This window comes from Formica exsecta, unplaced genomic scaffold (genome assembly GCF_003651465.1).
Source record: "Formica exsecta isolate Colony F162 unplaced genomic scaffold, ASM365146v1 scaffold218, whole genome shotgun sequence".
Classification (NCBI taxonomy): Eukaryota; Metazoa; Arthropoda; class Insecta; order Hymenoptera; family Formicidae; genus Formica; species Formica exsecta.
This window is the reverse complement of record NW_021849477.1, coordinates 1,359,922-1,378,428: the sequence shown is the minus strand read 5'-3', so window position 1 is coordinate 1,378,428 and position 18,507 is coordinate 1,359,922. Positions and strand designations below refer to the sequence as shown.

The 18,507-nt window shown below is 30.4% G+C and overlaps 4 protein-coding genes across 6 annotated transcripts; 3 read left to right on the top strand and 1 right to left on the bottom strand.

Moving 5' to 3' along the window:
• Nucleotides 1-258: 258 nt before the first annotated feature.
• On the top strand, nt 259-2,408 carry LOC115235276 (reticulon-4-interacting protein 1, mitochondrial). The gene is made up of 6 exons (XM_029806940.1): nt 259-731; nt 1,060-1,301; nt 1,394-1,603; nt 1,666-1,778; nt 1,863-2,130; nt 2,218-2,408. The coding sequence occupies exons 1-6, from the start codon at nt 485-487 to the stop codon at nt 2,323-2,325; spliced, it is 1,188 nt and encodes a 395-aa protein (XP_029662800.1). The 5' UTR covers nt 259-484; the 3' UTR covers nt 2,326-2,408.
• On the bottom strand, nt 2,379-10,618 carry LOC115235277. Its single transcript, XM_029806942.1, has 10 exons — nt 10,282-10,618; nt 9,803-10,039; nt 9,361-9,549; nt 8,732-9,146; nt 8,321-8,615; nt 3,728-3,895; nt 3,393-3,655; nt 3,199-3,320; nt 2,835-3,105; nt 2,379-2,651 (listed from the first exon to the last, which is right to left on the bottom strand). The coding sequence occupies exons 1-10, from the start codon at nt 10,355-10,357 to the stop codon at nt 2,423-2,425; spliced, it is 2,265 nt and encodes a 754-aa protein (XP_029662802.1). The 5' UTR covers nt 10,358-10,618; the 3' UTR covers nt 2,379-2,422.
• Nucleotides 4,942-7,947, top strand: LOC115235275 (uncharacterized protein C18orf63-like). Its single transcript, XM_029806939.1, has 8 exons — nt 4,942-5,075; nt 5,356-5,509; nt 5,635-5,812; nt 5,991-6,105; nt 6,222-6,312; nt 6,539-6,766; nt 7,116-7,517; nt 7,595-7,947. Exons 1-8 carry the CDS (start codon nt 4,942-4,944, stop codon nt 7,661-7,663), a joined length of 1,371 nt encoding a protein of 456 aa, XP_029662799.1. The 3' UTR covers nt 7,664-7,947.
• An 818-nt stretch (nt 10,619-11,436) lies between the features above and the next one.
• LOC115235272 (egalitarian protein homolog) lies at nt 11,437-17,909 on the top strand. 3 transcript variants are annotated; one of them, XM_029806936.1, is made up of 8 exons: nt 11,437-11,543; nt 12,041-12,137; nt 12,215-12,407; nt 12,578-14,009; nt 14,104-14,184; nt 14,279-14,523; nt 14,631-15,016; nt 15,162-17,909. In XM_029806936.1, exons 4-8 carry the CDS (start codon nt 12,600-12,602, stop codon nt 15,518-15,520), a joined length of 2,481 nt encoding a protein of 826 aa, XP_029662796.1. In that variant the 5' UTR covers nt 11,437-11,543; nt 12,041-12,137; nt 12,215-12,407; nt 12,578-12,599; the 3' UTR covers nt 15,521-17,909. The 3 variants fall into 3 exon arrangements, with proteins under 3 accessions (XP_029662796.1, XP_029662794.1, XP_029662795.1); XM_029806934.1 differs by having other exon boundaries at nt 12,519-14,009; XM_029806935.1 differs by lacking the exon at nt 11,437-11,543 and adding an exon at nt 11,567-11,820 and having other exon boundaries at nt 12,519-14,009.
• The last annotated feature ends 598 nt before the right edge of the window (nt 17,910-18,507 follow it).

Genomic DNA, 18,507 nt, shown 5'->3' with positions numbered 1-18,507 from the left:
TTTAATAATATTAAAACATTATAAAATATTATTGAGAATTTATAAAATTATAAAATATTGAGAATTTTATATTTTTTCACGAGAACAATAAACAGAAATATAATTAAATAATTTTATAAGTTTTTATTTAATACAAGTAATCTATAATAGTTAAAGAAGTCGCACGAAATCTATCGAAAATCGCCAAGCAGTTCTCGAACATTTGGCGCGGGAATTAAAATCGTTATTAATTGAACAAATAATTTTATTGTTATCGGGTATTTTACATTAATTATATAGTTATAATTTTTATGCTTTTCGGGCAAAGAACATCAGGTTACGGTAACATTTCGTTTCTGAATAAATGAATATTTCATTTACACATGTATCTATTTAGCAAAAAATAGCCATGCGATCATAACCAAGAAATTTGTTTACACGTTTCTCTGATCTCAAACATCTTCTGACATGAACATATTCAATATTTAAGGAGATTTAATAAGAAATGTTACAGAAAACAATTCTGAGATTAAAATGCATCGCACGATCGATGCAGCTTCGCTCTTTAACAAAGCTATCAATCAATTTGGAAGAAAAACCCAACAAAATGCAAGCTTGGCAAATACATTCATATAATGGTTTAGAGGATTTAAAACTGTCTAATATCAGAATACCGGTAATCATGCAACCAACAGATGTTTTGGTAAAGGTTGAAGCTGCTAGTATAAATCCCGTTGATGTTGCAATGACAAGTAGGTTTTCTATTTCTGATTGTATGTGTTTTTTGTTCTGAAAGTGACATAAAATTTTAATTCAGCATATATGAAATTATAAAATAAAATATTACACTCTACATTTTTAGACGATTGTGTATAAATAAATATAACAAACATGTATATTTATAACATAGAAGCTGTATAAAAATTGTTAAAAACTAATGCTATTATGTTTTAATAAATTTTTCAATATATTTTTAATTCATTGTTTTTGCAATAAAAAAGGCTTATTTAATTCTATATAACTAATGGTTACAACAAAAGATCTAAATGTTATAATAAAAAATCATATATTTTATTATAGATGGTTATGGAGCAACTCTTCTAAATTTAATGCGCAAAACCAAAAATTTGACTGGTGGAACATATGGAACATACAATGGATTAGACTTGCCATTGACATTAGGCAGAGATTTTGCAGGGGTGATTGTATCAAAGGGACATGATGTTGGAGACAGGCTTGAGTTAGGCAAGGAAGTTTGGGGAGTAGTTCCAATGGAACAACAGGGCTGTCATGCAAATTATGTTGTGATTAATAGTAACTTAGTAAGACATATTTCAGTTTTTAAGTATTCTAAAGTATTATCTGGCAAAAACCTGCAATTATATATTGAATAATATATTCCTTTTCTTACAAGGTAAGTCCACGCCCTTCGAATTTGTCTCATACAGAGGCTGCAAGTATTTTATTTGCTGGACTGACTGCATGGTCCGCATTATGGATTACAGGAGGGCTATCTTATAAAACGGCAATAGTCACGAAATTAAATAGACGCGTTCTGGTTATGGGAGGTTCAGGTGGAGTCGGAACCTTGGCTATACAGCTACTAAAAGCTTGGAACATGCATGTAATTTTTTCATCACGCATATTGCATTAAAATTTGCAACATATAAATTACAATTTATTTAGGTAATTAGCACGTGTAGCAGTGATGCCGTGGATATGCTACAGAGTTTAGGCGCCGATATCGTTATTGACTATAAGCAAGATGATGCCGACATAAAAATTATTTCAGAAGGACCGTAAGTAATTTCATATCAAACAAAAATGTATTGCGTTCATATATATACATAGTTATTATATACATATATTACATTTGCAATTAGGTATGACATAATCTTAGATTGCGCCAATCGAGGGCCGGAACATGTCAGAATGAAAGGATATCCACACAGTACTTACATAGCATTAAATTCGCCACTATTGAAAAATACTGATCAACATGGGTTAGTCGTAGGAATGGCAAAGAATGTGCAAGATTTTTTAAAGTTTAATATTCCAAGGCAAGAAAATAAAAGCTGTGTAAAATGGGGATTCTTTATACCATCGCAGACGGGTATTAACGTCCTTCAAAAACTTGTGGAAAATAAAGAAGTATATATTATTGTCTAGAATTTTTTTCAATGTATTTTTTATTCTATTAATAATATTGCATATAATTTGATATTTTATATCCTGCAGATTGTACCTGTCGTTCAACAAGTGTATCCCTTTCAAGATTTGCCATTAGCATATGAAAAAATGAGGCAAGGCCATTTAAGAGGTAAACTGGTCATTGATGTAAGATAGAACAACATGCGTCATTGAATTAAATAAATAGAGAAATGTCTAATAAATACCTATTTTATAGAAATTGAATAATTTATTTATAACAAATAGTTGTATTTTACATGATGTTTGCAGTACTTGTTATATTTTTCATTTCCTGTATTATATCAGTACCAAGAACTTTGTTCTTAACTTCCTTGCAACAGTTTGTCGCAAGTTCTGTCGCTCTTTCTGTACCTTTTTGCAAAATGTCATCCAAATAAGTAGGTTCTTTCATTAATCTCAATATATCCTTACGAATTGGTGACAATTTTTCTATCACTACATCTGCCAACACCAATTTGTATCTATTAAAATGAGATAAAAAAAAAACTTTAAGAATTTACATTAATAAATCTTAAACTTTACTCATCAAATAGTCTACTCCAGAAAGTTCGTGTGTATTCACACGCGCGTATATACGTATAAATAGAAAAAATATATCTGCCTCTTTTGTTCTAATAAAAATTATATAATACATTTATACTTACTGTCCTGTATTTAATTCTACGGCTTCTTTACATATTTCATCTGGTGTCTTCCCAGTAAGCAGAGCATGTATATTAATCAAATTAGTCACTCCTGGTCGTTTTTCCGGTTCATAAGTCACTTCAGATGTGAAATCAGTCTTAGCCTTCTTTATTTTTTCCAACAATACATCTGGTTCATCCAAGATATTTAATCTGGACTTGGGATTTGTATGTGACTTTGACATTTTCACCTCAGGCTCACATAAGGACTTGATCCTTTGGCTTGGGCTATCTAAAAATATAAAAATTTGTTAGATGAAAGATCAAATTACAAAATCAGGATTAACTTAACTGAATATTGAAACTTACTATCTTAAAAGCTTACCGCTGATAAGGGGATCTGGTATTGGAAAGGTTTGCCCAAACTTTTTGTTAAATGTACGTGCTATTTCTCGTGTAAACTGTATATGCTGAACTTGATCTTGTCCAACTGGAACGTGCGTTGCTCTAAATAAAGGATCTTTATATATATAGTTACATCATGTGTAAACATTATATATTTAATATCAAAATATTTACTTGTATAATAATATATCAGCTGCCTGTAGAACAGGATAGATGAACAAGTCTAGTCTGCTATTCTTTAAGGTTTGGCTTTTTTCCTTGAATTGTGGTAAGTGCGCTAACCTTGGCATAGTTGTGATACTACTCAAAAACCATAATAATTCTGTGTGCATAGGTATTTTAGATTGTTGAAACAAGATACTCTTTTCAAAGTCTATACCACAAGCCACCAATGTTGCAGTCATCAACAGAGTATTTTCCCTCAATTTTTTGGGATCCTGCGAATCACATATCATTAACAGATTATCTTAATAATATAAAAATACTGGATTTGTGCTATATTTTTATACTTGTAATGAAGTTAGTGAATGTAAGTCTGCTATAAAGCACAGAACTTCTTCGCCTGTGTTCTGTAATTCTATCCATCTTTGAATAGCACCAAAGTAATTGCCTAAATGCGCGCTTCCAGTGGGCTGAATTCCAGAAACTATCCTTTTTGGGTATTTAATCTGTGATGTCTACGAAGTAAAATATACATAGCAAAAATAATCTACAATCAATTTATCTTATTTGTGGTAATAGTTCATGAAATGTTTGAAACTAATAACTAATAATTAATTACATATTCATTAAATCTCCAGAAAGTTAAATAAATCCTTTAAAAACAAGTTTACTTCAGAAACAAATTGTGGTTAAGACGAAACATGATTGAACCTGATAGCTATATTCTTTTATCCTTTTAGGTTGCACTATTCGAGCTGTTTCCAAACGTACAACATTTTTAAATATTTTCAGCATATTTCGAACAAATGTAAATGTCAAAATAATTAATCTTCCGAATGTAAGGTTAGATAAGGTAAATATATCGCGATAGTTCGACTTTATTGACACACATAGACATAGTATATCTAGACCGAGCGTTTGCCTTTATTTAAGGAGTGGGGGTAAAGATACACGTAGAAAAGGACATACTCTGTTTCGTGCTCCTTGCGTTCTCTCTCGCTCGCACGTAGCATGATGAAAGAGAGCGCTATGCTCTGTGCGAGCGAGAGATAACACAAGGGGCACGAAACAGAGTATGTCCTTTTCTACGTGTATCTTTACCCCCACTCCTTAAATAAAGGCAAACGCTCGGTCTAGATATACTATGTCTATGGTCTAGATATACTATGTCTATGTTGACACACGAGACACGTGACACGTGGGGTAGAGTAATTTTTACTTCTTTTGTTCTGATTGGTCAATTCAACACTACTTTACCTTACAGATAAGATTTTGAACGTACCTTTAACAGCTGTGATGCATTTATTATATAAAAAGATATAGAATAAATAATTTTGTTTGTAAAAATAATATTTATATAATTAATNNNTTTATATATAATATTTTATCAAATTATTCATAATTAATTTGTTTCAAAAGAGTGCAATAAAAAAGAGCGGGTATATTATATTATATTCTCCTTCCCCTCATTCTGTACAAACTTCATATTCCTTCGTGGAATAATCGCATTTTCTATTGTACATTGTACTAAATATAAATATTTAATTATTAAAAATTAATCATGGATTCTACCGTGAAAATATTTGATATTACTACACCACAAAAAAGCGGTCTTTCCTGTGCGATTTGCAAAATCATCAATTCCGAAAATATTCTGATTTATTCTAAATTTTGTGCGAGGATGCTCAAGTGCCGGTAAATATCAATTATTAAAAAACATTATCGTTCTCCAAAAAATGGGCGCTAACTTTTTAAGGAAGCATTTTTCGACCCATGTTTATAGAAAACTTTTTGTTCGGTATTAAATTATCTTTCAAATGAGATCAAAGTGACAGTTGTTCGCTCCATAGGTTTTGAAATAAACCAGTTAATAACCAATTTCAAATATACCGAAAAGTGTTTTTTCGGCTATTGACGGTTATTCGGAAACCTATGGAACAAACTATTTCTTCGCGCCATATACGTTGGATTTTAGAGAATTTCTTCAAGAAACTCCTCAAGCAATGGCAGCTCCGATAACTAATCGAAAAATACTCGAATCTGGTGGTTCTATCTACATTATCGTTATGAGAGAGCTTTTCGAAAGCTACGCTTTCCAAAATCATTGCGATACATTGAATATACAGGTGGTACGTATTCGCGCGATCTGCAAAAGAGAGAAAAAGAGAGAACGTTATAAATCTCTTTAAAATAAATTTCTCGCAAAAAATAATCGATATTATTTGTCCTGATTTGTCCGACACAAATTATACAGATAGATCTATTAAAGCCCATTCCAACTTATGTTTACAAGGCGTGCCTACTTTATACCATGGAATATAAAGTGGCACCACAGTGGAATAAAGTCGGGCCGTACCTTGTCGAAGGACAAGATTTTCTTAGCTCGACAGGAAATGTCAATGCAGTAATGTTGAATATTAAAGAGATTCACGGTATAAAATTTGATTTTTGGTATTATAATCAGAAACTTTTAAGTTACTCTAATGTTAAATACATATGCTATCTATATATATATATTCTAATGGTATATAGAGTCTTTTATATACGATATAGGGAACCATTTATTGTTAGATTTAAATCGAGATATTATAGTACAGAAATAATTTATAGATAACAGCGCTCAGCTCCTCATGAAAACAGTAAATCTAAAAATACCATTTGTAAGATTGACTAGGGCACGTTCTTTACAATGTGATTTACAGCCACCAGTACGTGTTTTACCAAGGTATTAAAATTATGAATATTATTAAACTACTATATATTATAAAATCGCAAAACTCTATGTCGGTTAATTAATCACTTAAATACAATTTAATAATGTTATAATAATTTTATAAATAGTATGAAAATGGCAAATGTGCTTCGCATATCAAAAACAATCAAGTGTCTGTTCAAAGATTATGAGGACTTGCGTGCATATTGGAAAAATATGGTAAATCTCCCACTCTTCATTCATGAAAACTAATTTCTCTTAAGATTATTAATCATACCAAATTTTTGTTTTCTTATTTATATTTCTTACTCTCTAAAACAAAAGTCAGTAATGTCGAAAATAATTGATTTTTTACAAATAAAACTGATTAAATTGTATTTGGATATTATTAAATCAAATCAAATAACTCTGTAAATTATAAGAAATATTTTTTATGTGATTCTAGTATGGCTATATGTTACCAAACTACGAAGACGGATTCTTATTTTACGATATCGAATTCTTCTATTTTAAGTCAAACGTTTTCCTATATCCTGAAATGTGTTTAACCTCAGGACCTTTAGAAATTCTTCCATCTGTGATGGACCCACTGTCCAGAATCTACAAATTTATAGGAGATTTAAGAGAAAAAGTGGCCAAATTATGCGAACAGCAATTAGATATATATCTGAAAGTGAGAAAACAAGCTACATATATATCTTATAATATATATTTCCATTTTTATCGAATTTTTTCAACCAAATTCTTATTTAATTCTCGCATTAATTTTTTTCTCTAGTCCAAATTAATATATTTTAATTGCTGTTATGGTTACGCGATATGTATAAAAAAAAATATCAAATATATATAAAAATATCAAATATTTAATTTTTTTTAAAGTATATTATGAGTAAATTTTTTTAAAATAATTTGTGGAAGATTCTAAGATATATACCTATTATTCTTAAATCAGAGAAATTGAATCAATATACACTGATTATTATAGTTACACTATATTATTTAATATATAATTTGTTTCGCAGACTACGTTTCAAACAGCGGATCTAGCTTGTACTCCAATATTACCAAGAGTTAGACTTCCAGCTTACGATACAGGATATGGCACACAATCGAGAAAAATTGGCACTGTGACACCTTTGCTTCGAATGCCTGATACCTGTGATATTCCTACGAAACGGTCGCGATTATCATTATCGAGAACTGATGACTCCCTTACGTGCGCGACCGAAATTGACAATTTCGATTTAGATATAAAGCCGTGTTCCACAAGCAGATTTAACCGGCTAAATACTGCTGGCAGCATTTCGACATTATTATGCGATGTAGATAATGATATGGTCAGCAAACCAATTATACAGAAAGATGAAAGAAAATCGTGTTATTTTAAAACTGAGGAACAAAAATCTGAGAATAAATCTTTCATGGTAAATATATTGCACATATATAATAATTTTTCATATAATAATAAAACAGTATTGAAAAAGATGATATTATGTTTAAGGAACTGACAGACAAAGAAGAAAAGCCCGATAAACTAAGTCTAAAAGAGAAGCTGTCAAGGAATTTTTAAGAAAATATTCTTATGAATTACTCTTTCAATAATAGTTATTTATTATTATTCATTTCTTTCTATTTAAAACAATTAATTTATATAAAAAGAAAGATATTCCTATAATAGAAGAATTAGCAGAAAAAAGAAAAAAATCAATGCTCATTCAAAATAAATATACATAAATAATAAATTAGTTATTAGTTATAAATTAAAATTTCAAATTTTACGAGTTATAGATAATTTATCTTAGAACTCATAAACAAGAAACATAACGGTTTAAATTTTTCACATTAAAGTAGTTACAATTGTAAATTCGCATTAATTTATAAATAAATATTAAGTTTTAATATGTTTTGCGATTTTTACATTCCTTTATTGCCTCCAGCAAAGCATGTCTGTCTCTCTCGAACTCGATACCAATTTCTATCAAATCATTATCCGTAAGCGTTAAAAATAGATCAATGTCCACCTAAGATAAGATAACAAAGAAATAAATCGTGTATACAATTTAAAAATTATAGCAATATAGGTATCAAAATCAGATTAGAATTTAAATGGAAAGTAGAGTTAAATAATTAATTCACTACTATTAGGTATAATTTTGCAAGAAACGATATTACCACTTATTCGTTTTCCGACAAATTTGATGCATCCTGATACAGAAATAATACTTACTTCCTGTTCAAGAAATATAGGAATATGTTGGCTTAGTCCAAAACGTCTCAATATCATAATCATTTTCGTTTCCGACCAATTCAGAAGCATTCCTTTCGGTGGCGTTTTGCAGCGCGGCGGTGTCGGAGTATTTTCGCCAAATACGTTCTCCTCATTAACATCTGGGGGTACATGGGGTGATTTCAGAGGGCTAAATTCGGGAGTGAATCCGAGAGTGATATTAAGATCGCAAGAGAAATTCTTCGTATCAAAATCAGTAGGTCGTGCCGATTGAAATCTGCTAGAATTTGTGTTTCTACAAAAAAATAACATTATTTTTTAGATATTTATATTTTAAAAAATGTTAATTTAATGGAAGAGAGATGTTCTAATTTCAATAAATAATTTCTTAATTCATTATATTTATTCTACCTTTTAAATATAACAGAAGGTGATTCAAATTCGCTGGTCGTGTAATCTTTTTCCATTGTCTTCTTGCTTTCATCTTTATTCTGGAAAACTACGTCCGATTTTTTTGTAAGATCGTTCTTTTCAAAGCAAACAGCATTCGGGGATAGCACGAATATGTCGTACGTTAAGTTTGGTGATATTAAATCTTGCTTGTCGAATTCTGTAGGTATAGATAAATGCAACTTGTTTTTGTGTTTTTTATTTTTATTTTTTGAAATCAGCTTAGAATCTTTCGTCGTATCGTCGATATTCTGTTCTATAACTTGAATATTATCTGATGTATCATTCCAATAATCATCCATCGCAGAATCTGCGTTCACCAAAGCGGCTATCTCCGGTATCGTAGAATATTTCATCATAAGGCGAGTGTATTCATCTGCGCTCAATACAAATTTGTTCTTTTTAACTACAATTTTTACATTTTATATATTTGAAATAAATAAATGATAAGAAAAAGAAGAGAACAAGTATAAAAGCATGTATCTGATAAAAACAAATCATATTTCTTTTGTACAACTTGAAATTTTGCAGTACAAAAATGATCAACATTCTGTTGGATCTTTATTTAAATTACTGGAAAATTCTCTTACTATCAGTCGAAAGTGGCATGCCTAACTCCAACAATCTAAAGAAGAGTTCCTTATCGTTTTTCATGGCAGCAATACATAATGGAGTAATGTCATCATTAGCCGCGTTCACTAAAGCGTCCGGACAAGCATTGTACACTGTTTCGAACATCTCCTTGTTAATCGCAGCAGCTAATCCAAGAACTGACATACCTATAATAATTAATTGTAAATCAATAAGTAAATAAAAGATTTCGTTTCATTCGTTTAAAAACGTTGTAATATTATATAGTTTCTAATTTCAAAGTTATTATATAATTACGTAACGTATACGGTTTTTGTAATTTTTTTGAAACGATCATAAAATTTTATAACGTTTGAAAATTTTTATGTAAGTATTTTCTAAAATCATTATTTTGATAACGAAAATTAATTTATGGCAAACGATTGCGATTTGTTTGTTTACCGAGATAAGTCACTTTGTCAACTTCGATGTCCTTCTCTAAAAGCAATTTTACAGTGTCAATATTTCCGTTACGAATTGCTTGCATCAGCGGGGTCCAGCCAAATTTATTTTTTCTATCTATCACATGACAGTTTTCCTTCTGGTTCAAAATTTCTTTCACGATTCGGAAACAATCATTCGCTGCGCTTACATGTAGCAAATTTTCATCATAATTGTTTACAGTATTCATGGAGTATCCTTTAAGAAAATTATTTTATATTTTACTTATTTTTATAATATATAATAATAAAATATTTATACATATAATGTGCGTTTTTTACAAATTTTAATAAGACACACGTATATTTATGTATGCGAAAATGAATGCCTAATCTTTTCGCTAAATAAAAGTCTCATATAGTTTAAGCATCAATTATTAAATACAATACAATTATTTTACGTCATTAATCAACTCATATATTTAAAAAGGATGCTATTACCTTGCTTCTGCATGGCCGCAATCACTTGTGTTTCGACAGCTTCTTTGACATCGTCGTGCGATTTTGTTCTCCGCATTATCTCTATTCTGACTTATATGTATATTAAATTTATCAAAATTTATTCACATCATTTAGTAAATCTCTCTAATGTTTTAATATTTTTGATTATATCATTACTCATATATTTTGTAATTACTCACATTAAAATTTGTCTATCTTTATATTCACTTACATTAAATGATGATCACAATTCTTATACGTATGGGAATAAACAGTTCTGACTTTCATATAACATGATACTATAGTGTCTCGGCTATATTATCATTTACTTAGATTATATATATACATATAAAAGAAATATATTTATGTATGCTATATATGTGTTTGTGCGTATATATGCGTGCGTGCGTATATATATATACATATATTATGTATGTATTATAATTAATGTGATCTATTATAATAAATGTTTCCTTTTTTCATACAGATACAGTTTATCAGGTAATGAATTTTTTAATCTATAAATATCATCCCATATTAATTTAAAAGCATTTGTACTAAATGTATATAAAATATAAAGACAAAAAATTTGCAACAAATATTAAATAATATGTATTTGTATGTGTTTTCTGTGGCTTTTTATTTTCAGAAAAAAAGCGCTTTTGCACGACGAATGCATTAATTAGGGACATAGTAATTAGAGAAAATAATAATGAAGTGCGTGACTATTTAGATTCCATCCTCTTTGAATTATTATTGATAGAAACATACGATTAATCCTACCAAATGATAAGAGATACAACTTTTTAACCGTAGTGTGAATAACATAATCTTTTTAATCTCTTAAGAGACAAATTATAAAAAATAAATCCGAATAAGGAGACACATGACCCAACATTTCCGCTCCCATATACAGCTGTGGAGCTGGAAGCCAAGTGACAAATGACAAGGTCCCGCCGGTCATGTCTTCTGTCATCGCTCACGAGGATCCCTCTGACGGTGTTCGTCCCAAAGAGAGATTCATCGGATATGCTGGAGTGCATTCAAAAATTCTACTCGTGGGATAAAGTAGCTTTTAATAGACCAATCAGGACAAAAGGAGCAAAGATTTCTTGATCCTGATTGGTCAATTCAATACTACTCTACTTCACGAGTAAAATTTCCGAACGCACCCCTGGATATCCGCTCCGAGATATGTTACGTATTGGACGCATTGCATCGCATTAGGGTTAACTGTGATTCTGTCGTGCACCGCTGCCAAGGTACATACATCGTCGACGAGAGAGTCGATACTGCGACAGCGGCGAGGACACAGTTGTGGGAATCCACAAAGTTGCCCAATAACCTCCGGGGAATCGCTCGCTGTTTGCTCTTCTCGTTTTCGTCCTTCCTTTTCTAGCTACGCGAGAATTGCTTGACCTATAAAAATTACGCCTTCAAGAGAGATACGAATTTTTTTTACACACATACGCGTTCTTCTAATAAATTGCAAATTCGCGAGATTTATTCTTTGAGACCACTCGGCTCGGCTGCGTTTTGGTACAAAATAATATCACTTGATGTATAGAAGCAAATGTGCAAAAGTATATGTCTCGATTATGACACTTGTTTGCATTTTATATCGAAACTTTTATAATTCCGATGATAAATGCAGCCTTTGACGTTAGCTTGCATTAGATGTTTTCGAGTCAGATTGTATCAGAAATCTTAATGTCCTTTGGATTGAACTAATCTCTTTAACATTTATTGTCATCCACAGGAGGAGGAGAAGATCTTATAATGTATTGTTTCTGAAAAAGACGATTAACAATGACTGAAAGCAAATTATCATAATGCAATTTTATCCATGAACTAAGGTACATATTTCATGTGGAAAGATTCTTTTTATATGCTGTGCAAACATGAATCTTGAAATATTAAAAATTCTTTTCAGATTTACTTTTTCTTCCATTATGTTGGTTATGCAATTATTTAATTCAATTAGAAATTATTCAACCTCAATAAATATATCCATCAATGGTCAACAAATATATATCTTGGATATATTTTTTATAAAGGCATAAATACAAAATGGTGGTAGTTTAGTGATGTGCCTTTATCTTCGGTATTCCAACTTTATTATGACGGTAAATATTACAACAAATTTGATTATATTTAATCTTCATAAGCAATAAAAATGTTTTCAAAGAATCTAACATTTGCCATAAAGTTTTGTTCATTTTTTTTTGCTTCTACAGGAATCATCTTGACATTTTGAAGAAAAATTATATCTGATAAAAATATAAACTTTTCAAAGGTGTGGCTACATATATATAAAGATGGATAGCTCAGAGTATGAAATGGTCAGAAACATGACTCTTCTCTTCTTCTTTGAACGACTGATGGACAAGGGTGGTCCACGTACATTGCATGACCTAAGCTGCCAGTTTGGAGCAAAAGGATTCACAAAGGAAATGCGTCAGATAGCAGGAGGATCGCAAAGTGGCCTTAAGAAATTTCTAGCACAATATCCGGCACTATTTTTAATTGATGGCGATTACGTGTCTGTTAATACGTTTCAACCGGTTGTGGAGGAGGAAAGTGGAAATAAATCCGGTAAACGTGACTATGCCCGCGAGGCCGTAGAATACTTTACGAATAAACTATTGCAATATGGAGTGGGCACTGAAGTCCCTATCAAAAGTCTGTTGGGTCATCGATCACAAGCCTCGCCAGAGGTTAGGCATATATCTGGTCAACATTATAAAGAATTTCGCGATTTTCTTTTGAGGTATCCCGATGCGTTTGTAATCAGCGAGGATAACGTAATATTGAAACAATATGAAGGTATGAAACCAGAACCTTTTCATGAATTGGAACCAGATATCCCGATAGATCCGGATGTTACAGCCAAGCTGTTAGACTTTTTCTGTATATGCATTGAACGGAAAGGCTCAATTCTTATAGATCAACTATTTAATATGGTCAATGAGAAATTCTCGCATGAAAATTGGACAAGTATATTTAACACGCCACAGGATTTGTCTACTTTTATAAAAATGTTCCCGGATGCTTTTCAAGTGCAAACCAATCTAGTGACATTAATAGGTCGACCGAAATCTTCTGTGATGGAGCCCGCGGTCGCGAAAACGAAAACTACGAGTGGCAATCAGCGCAATAACGTGACTCACGCCAATAACACAGTGCCGATTGTTTCACCGAGCAAGATACAATTCTCTCAACCGCTTTCGAATCAATCAGAGAATATCTGTAATAATGCAACGCTTCAATCTAATTCCTTGCAAAACGCATTCACATTGCCTGTCGAGAGCAATAATAATAACTCGCCGCCCGTTAGTTTGCAACAGCAGAGTCTCAAGCAAAGGTTCAATACAATCGTTATGAGAACTTTGGCGGATAATACAGAGCGGGATCGCAGTTTACAAACCGCCCAGATGGGCGATGCATGGAAACTGAAAGTGTTACAACAGACTAGAGTGATAGCAACACCACGGGAAAGTCTTCAAGTTATAGAGGATATAATAAATCCTCGGAAGCCTCCTCCCGATGGTAAAGTGGTCGTGTCTTTTGATTGCGAGGGCATAAATCTCGGTGTCAAGGGACAATTGACACTTGTACAAATTGGTACAATGAGCGGTCAAGCATATGTATTTGATTTATTCACATGTCCGAATCTTGTTCAAGCAGGAGGTCTTCAGAAATTGTTAGAACATCCTTATGTTATTAAGGTAACGAAAATATTATTAAAGTAATAATATAAAGAAAGATATATATCGTATATAATATTAGCTCAAGCACATAAAATTGTACTTACTTTTACAGGTGATTCACGATTGTAGAAATGATAGTGTCAATTTGTACAATCAGTTTAAGATAACATTGACGAACGTTTTTGATACACAGGTAATGTTAATGTTTCTTGTTTTTTTCCAAATTAACATTAATATATTGTTACAAATGAAATATGTAATAATATGAAATAAATATCTTGTATTAGGCGGCGCATGCAGTGCTTCAGTTCCAAGAAACAGGAAAGCCTGTATACAAAGTTAAAAATGTTAATCTGAACACTTTGTGCGATCATTACGGTGCTCCGTGTAATCCGCTTAAGGAACAATTGAAAAATATTTATCGTAAAGATCAACGCTATTGGTCCCGGCGGCCCATGACGCGGGACATGCTGATTTACGCGAGCAGCGATGTTTTGAGCCTTGTACCTCAAGTTTACAATGCCATGTCTAGGTATAGTTTTATTTGCTACTATCTTGAATAATCAAATTTTATAGATCTAATAACTGCAAATTTCATATAGAATTTCTCTAATAACAATTTCTGTATATTATTAACAGACTTATAAGGCCGGAAGTACAAGATCTTTTTGCAGAGTTATGCGAAGAACAAATTCAAATGCATATAAGACCAGCAGATGTAAAAGCGCGTAAGAAGCAGCGAAAAGTGGAGACTGAAGTGGCAGATCTAAAAAAAAGAATGGAAGAAGCGACAAATAAAAATATCGTACTAAGTAACCGCGAGATTCGGCTTCTCCGTTATTTGGATCTTACCGAAGATGAGAAAGAAAAACTTAAAGGAAGTTACAAAGTTGCGAGAAAACTGGAAAAGTTAGAGAATATGGGTCAGGATAAAATTGACAGTAGCGATGACGATGATGAGGATAAGACGGACGATCCTGAATATCAGAGTTTGGAAAGTTACACATCAGAAAATTCTCATTCTGGTATAAAATTACTACATCAAAATAATCACTTCGTGTTTCACATTTCAATTAAAATAAAAATTATTAATTTAAACAAGGATTGTTTCTCGTTAATGAGGTTTATTTTGCATAATGAGTTTAATGATTTTGAAATCAATTTTTCTAGGTGGTATATTATCCCCACGAAATGTTGACACCCCAAGCTTAACCGAGTCGATGCAAATGATGGATGAAATACTATCAGATGGGCGGATGGATAAACTGGAAAAGATAGAAAAATTGGAGGCTATATTATCAGCTGTTACCAGCTGCACGACTGATCAGCTTTCTGCCAACAGTGCTGATGCATCACCTACCAAATGCGTATGCATGTGTCAAAGTGACAATCCGCGGACAGATCGCCAAGCTGCTGGAACTAGTGTAGCTTGTCAAACGCTTAGTACAGGTGATATAGTAATTACTAGAATTTTTGTCAGTGAGGAGGAAAAAGAGAGAGTAAGGTTACAGAATTCGCCAAAAAAGTAGATATTACAGCTGCTGTGAAAGTAGTAGAAAAGTTGCCATTTATAGGTTTTTTATAAAAGGGAATGAATGCATAAGAGAAAAAAGTAGTTAAAATTTATCTATTTTATGTAATATAATAAGATTCATATAGAGAGCAGAACTAGCAAAATTTATAAAACATATGCTTTCTGGCATCTCTGCCCCTTTAAAAAGTGTCTTAAATGAAATAAGCCTTGTTATATATGCCTTTTCAAATCTGATAGTGAAATATCAGATTTTTGAAAAAAGGTTATTAATTTTATACAAGGATATCGTTTAGTCAGTAGTTCTGCCTACAGATTATCTTTCTTTTACAAGCATTTAAGAAAGACCGAATCATGTTTAATGACAAGGCTTTTAATAGCCGCACATGTGATTTTTAATAAATTACAAATTGTGGCGTTTTATGTTTGATTCAAAATTAAATGATTAAAAGATATATAAAAAAGTGCTATTTCTTTTTAGGCAAAATATATATATATTTTGACAGAAGAATTGTCATACAATTTATATAAGCATGATGATTGCTGATGCTTTTAACAGCGTTGCGAGAAATTGACGGGGTGCATATCATGCCCTAAAAATTTTTTTATGTGAAGTACTGCATTAAAATCGCTGATTTTTTTAAAGTTTTGTACGGCCTACTTTGCATTACTTGTTTAAAAAAACGAATCACCGGCAGTAACAAAGCATAACAGCGACTTATTTAACAAGCAAATGCTTGTTCCCTACAGAATATAAATTTGTGCATGCAAGATAAATTTATGTAGATCTCTTCTTCCTTACATCGATTCAACTTACATCGATTCTACTTACAGATACAACTTATTTTCGTATATATATAGCTATATACACAAGTGCCAATTTAATATAGAATATGTACAGTAAATTGATTAACAAATAGATACATTTTATATTTCTATATAATTGTATGCTTGATGAATAATTATGCTTGCACTTTCAATAAGAGATTATAATTTAATAGCATTAAATAAAGTCTACACATTATTCATCATGCGGTATCACAAAGATCTGCTTTCATATTCTTATAATAGCTTATTAATAATTCTTATACAGCATATCATTAATATATGAACTGCCAGATGAACTGTCTGATAAAATGACAATTGGAAGAGACTTATGTAATTCATTACCACAAATTGAAAGTGTTTTTAGTGCAATACTTTACACATGCGAAAATAATATATGTTTATATAATATACATATCAATCGCACGTATCATCTTTTTTAATATTAAAAATATATTATGGAAATATATAGCCAAAAGGGAAAGTAACATAAATGAATCATTCTCATTACTGTATTTATCAATAGAGGGAGTCAGACTCAAGTAGTATCAAATTATTCAACTAAAAATATGTTAAAAATTATTACAATATATATCTGGACAATCTATATAAATTTTTTTTCTGTATAATCAAAACACTGATGCTATATATATCAGCAATATCTTTTACAATCTTAAAATTTTTAAGAATATGAGATAAATACATTGGACGTTTCTTAATATTTTGAAGTAAATATTTTAATTATTATATTTCTTGTTATAATTGAAAAAGCAAAATAATAAGAAAAGATAATTATGTAAAAACTTCGTTTTATGGAATTCATAACTGCATTGTTACTAAAAAGTGCAATTTAGTGCATTACGCGTGTATAGAAATATTAAATTTTATATTCAAATTAATATTCCGGCAGCTTTATTTACGCGTGTTATAATATTATTTTATATTGGCATAATCTTGATCACATTACGAATGATATTCGATATACTGGAACTTTATGGAAATGGCAACATCATATACACATACAACATTGCGCTATATATAAATTATATTCAGAATGAAAAAACTTGGATAGAATTTTTCATATATGGATTTATATAGATTTGGGTTTAATTTTACTCATATTATCCATCTGTGTTTAGATATACTTTAAATTCTTTTTTAATTTCTAGTAATTTATATCATAACACAAATTTCTATAAATATATAATACAAAATATTATATAATTATTATATATTTATAACACAAATTTTTTTCTGTATATCGACAATCATCCATACTTTTATCCTTTGCACTCGTATATTGATTTTGAAATAATGCGCATATTCTATAGAATTATTGAATTTTGAATTCAATTAATTATTGTTAACTTAAATTTTTCGCTATTTGTTAAGATCTAGACAGTGTGTAAAAGAATGTTTTTTTTGTCTACTGCAAAACTTAGTCCAATTTAAATCAGATGAGTGCAACGGATTGACAGAAAGAAGTGTACAGTATTTGCTTGGTGATAATATAATTTGCAAATTTATTAACTGATTTATTATTTTATTAATATCTGAGATTTTCGGAAAAGAAAATGTTTTAATGTTATTTTATATTTATTACTATACATTTTCCTTTCTAATTATCTGAGTGATTTAATGTTATGGGCAATATTTTAAGGATGGATCATCTGAATTATTTTATAATGCATTTATATCAAATTATATAATAATTATATTAAAAGCAAGGGACATCACAACAATATTTATACGAAAGAATACTGATTCACATAATTATTAACAATTACTAATTTATTGCATATTGATGCAAAATAAAATCTAAAACAAATGTACGTAATAAAGAGAATATTATAAAAAACATAAATAACTATATTACTTTCCTTTTACATTTTAATTTATACATCTACATATTTACAAATAGATTGAAAACGAGATAAATTCTTTCTTTTTCTTTTTTATCATGTAGATACTGTGTTTTAAAAAATATATAAATATAAAAAAGAAATATTTAAAAAATACTATAATATAAATAATAATATAATATAAAAATAAAATAAATATATTAAAAAATTGTTTTGAAAAAAGATAAAATATTCAAATTTTAACATATCGATATTTGATATTGATAGAGATTCACTCTGTTATTTCAGTATTCAATCT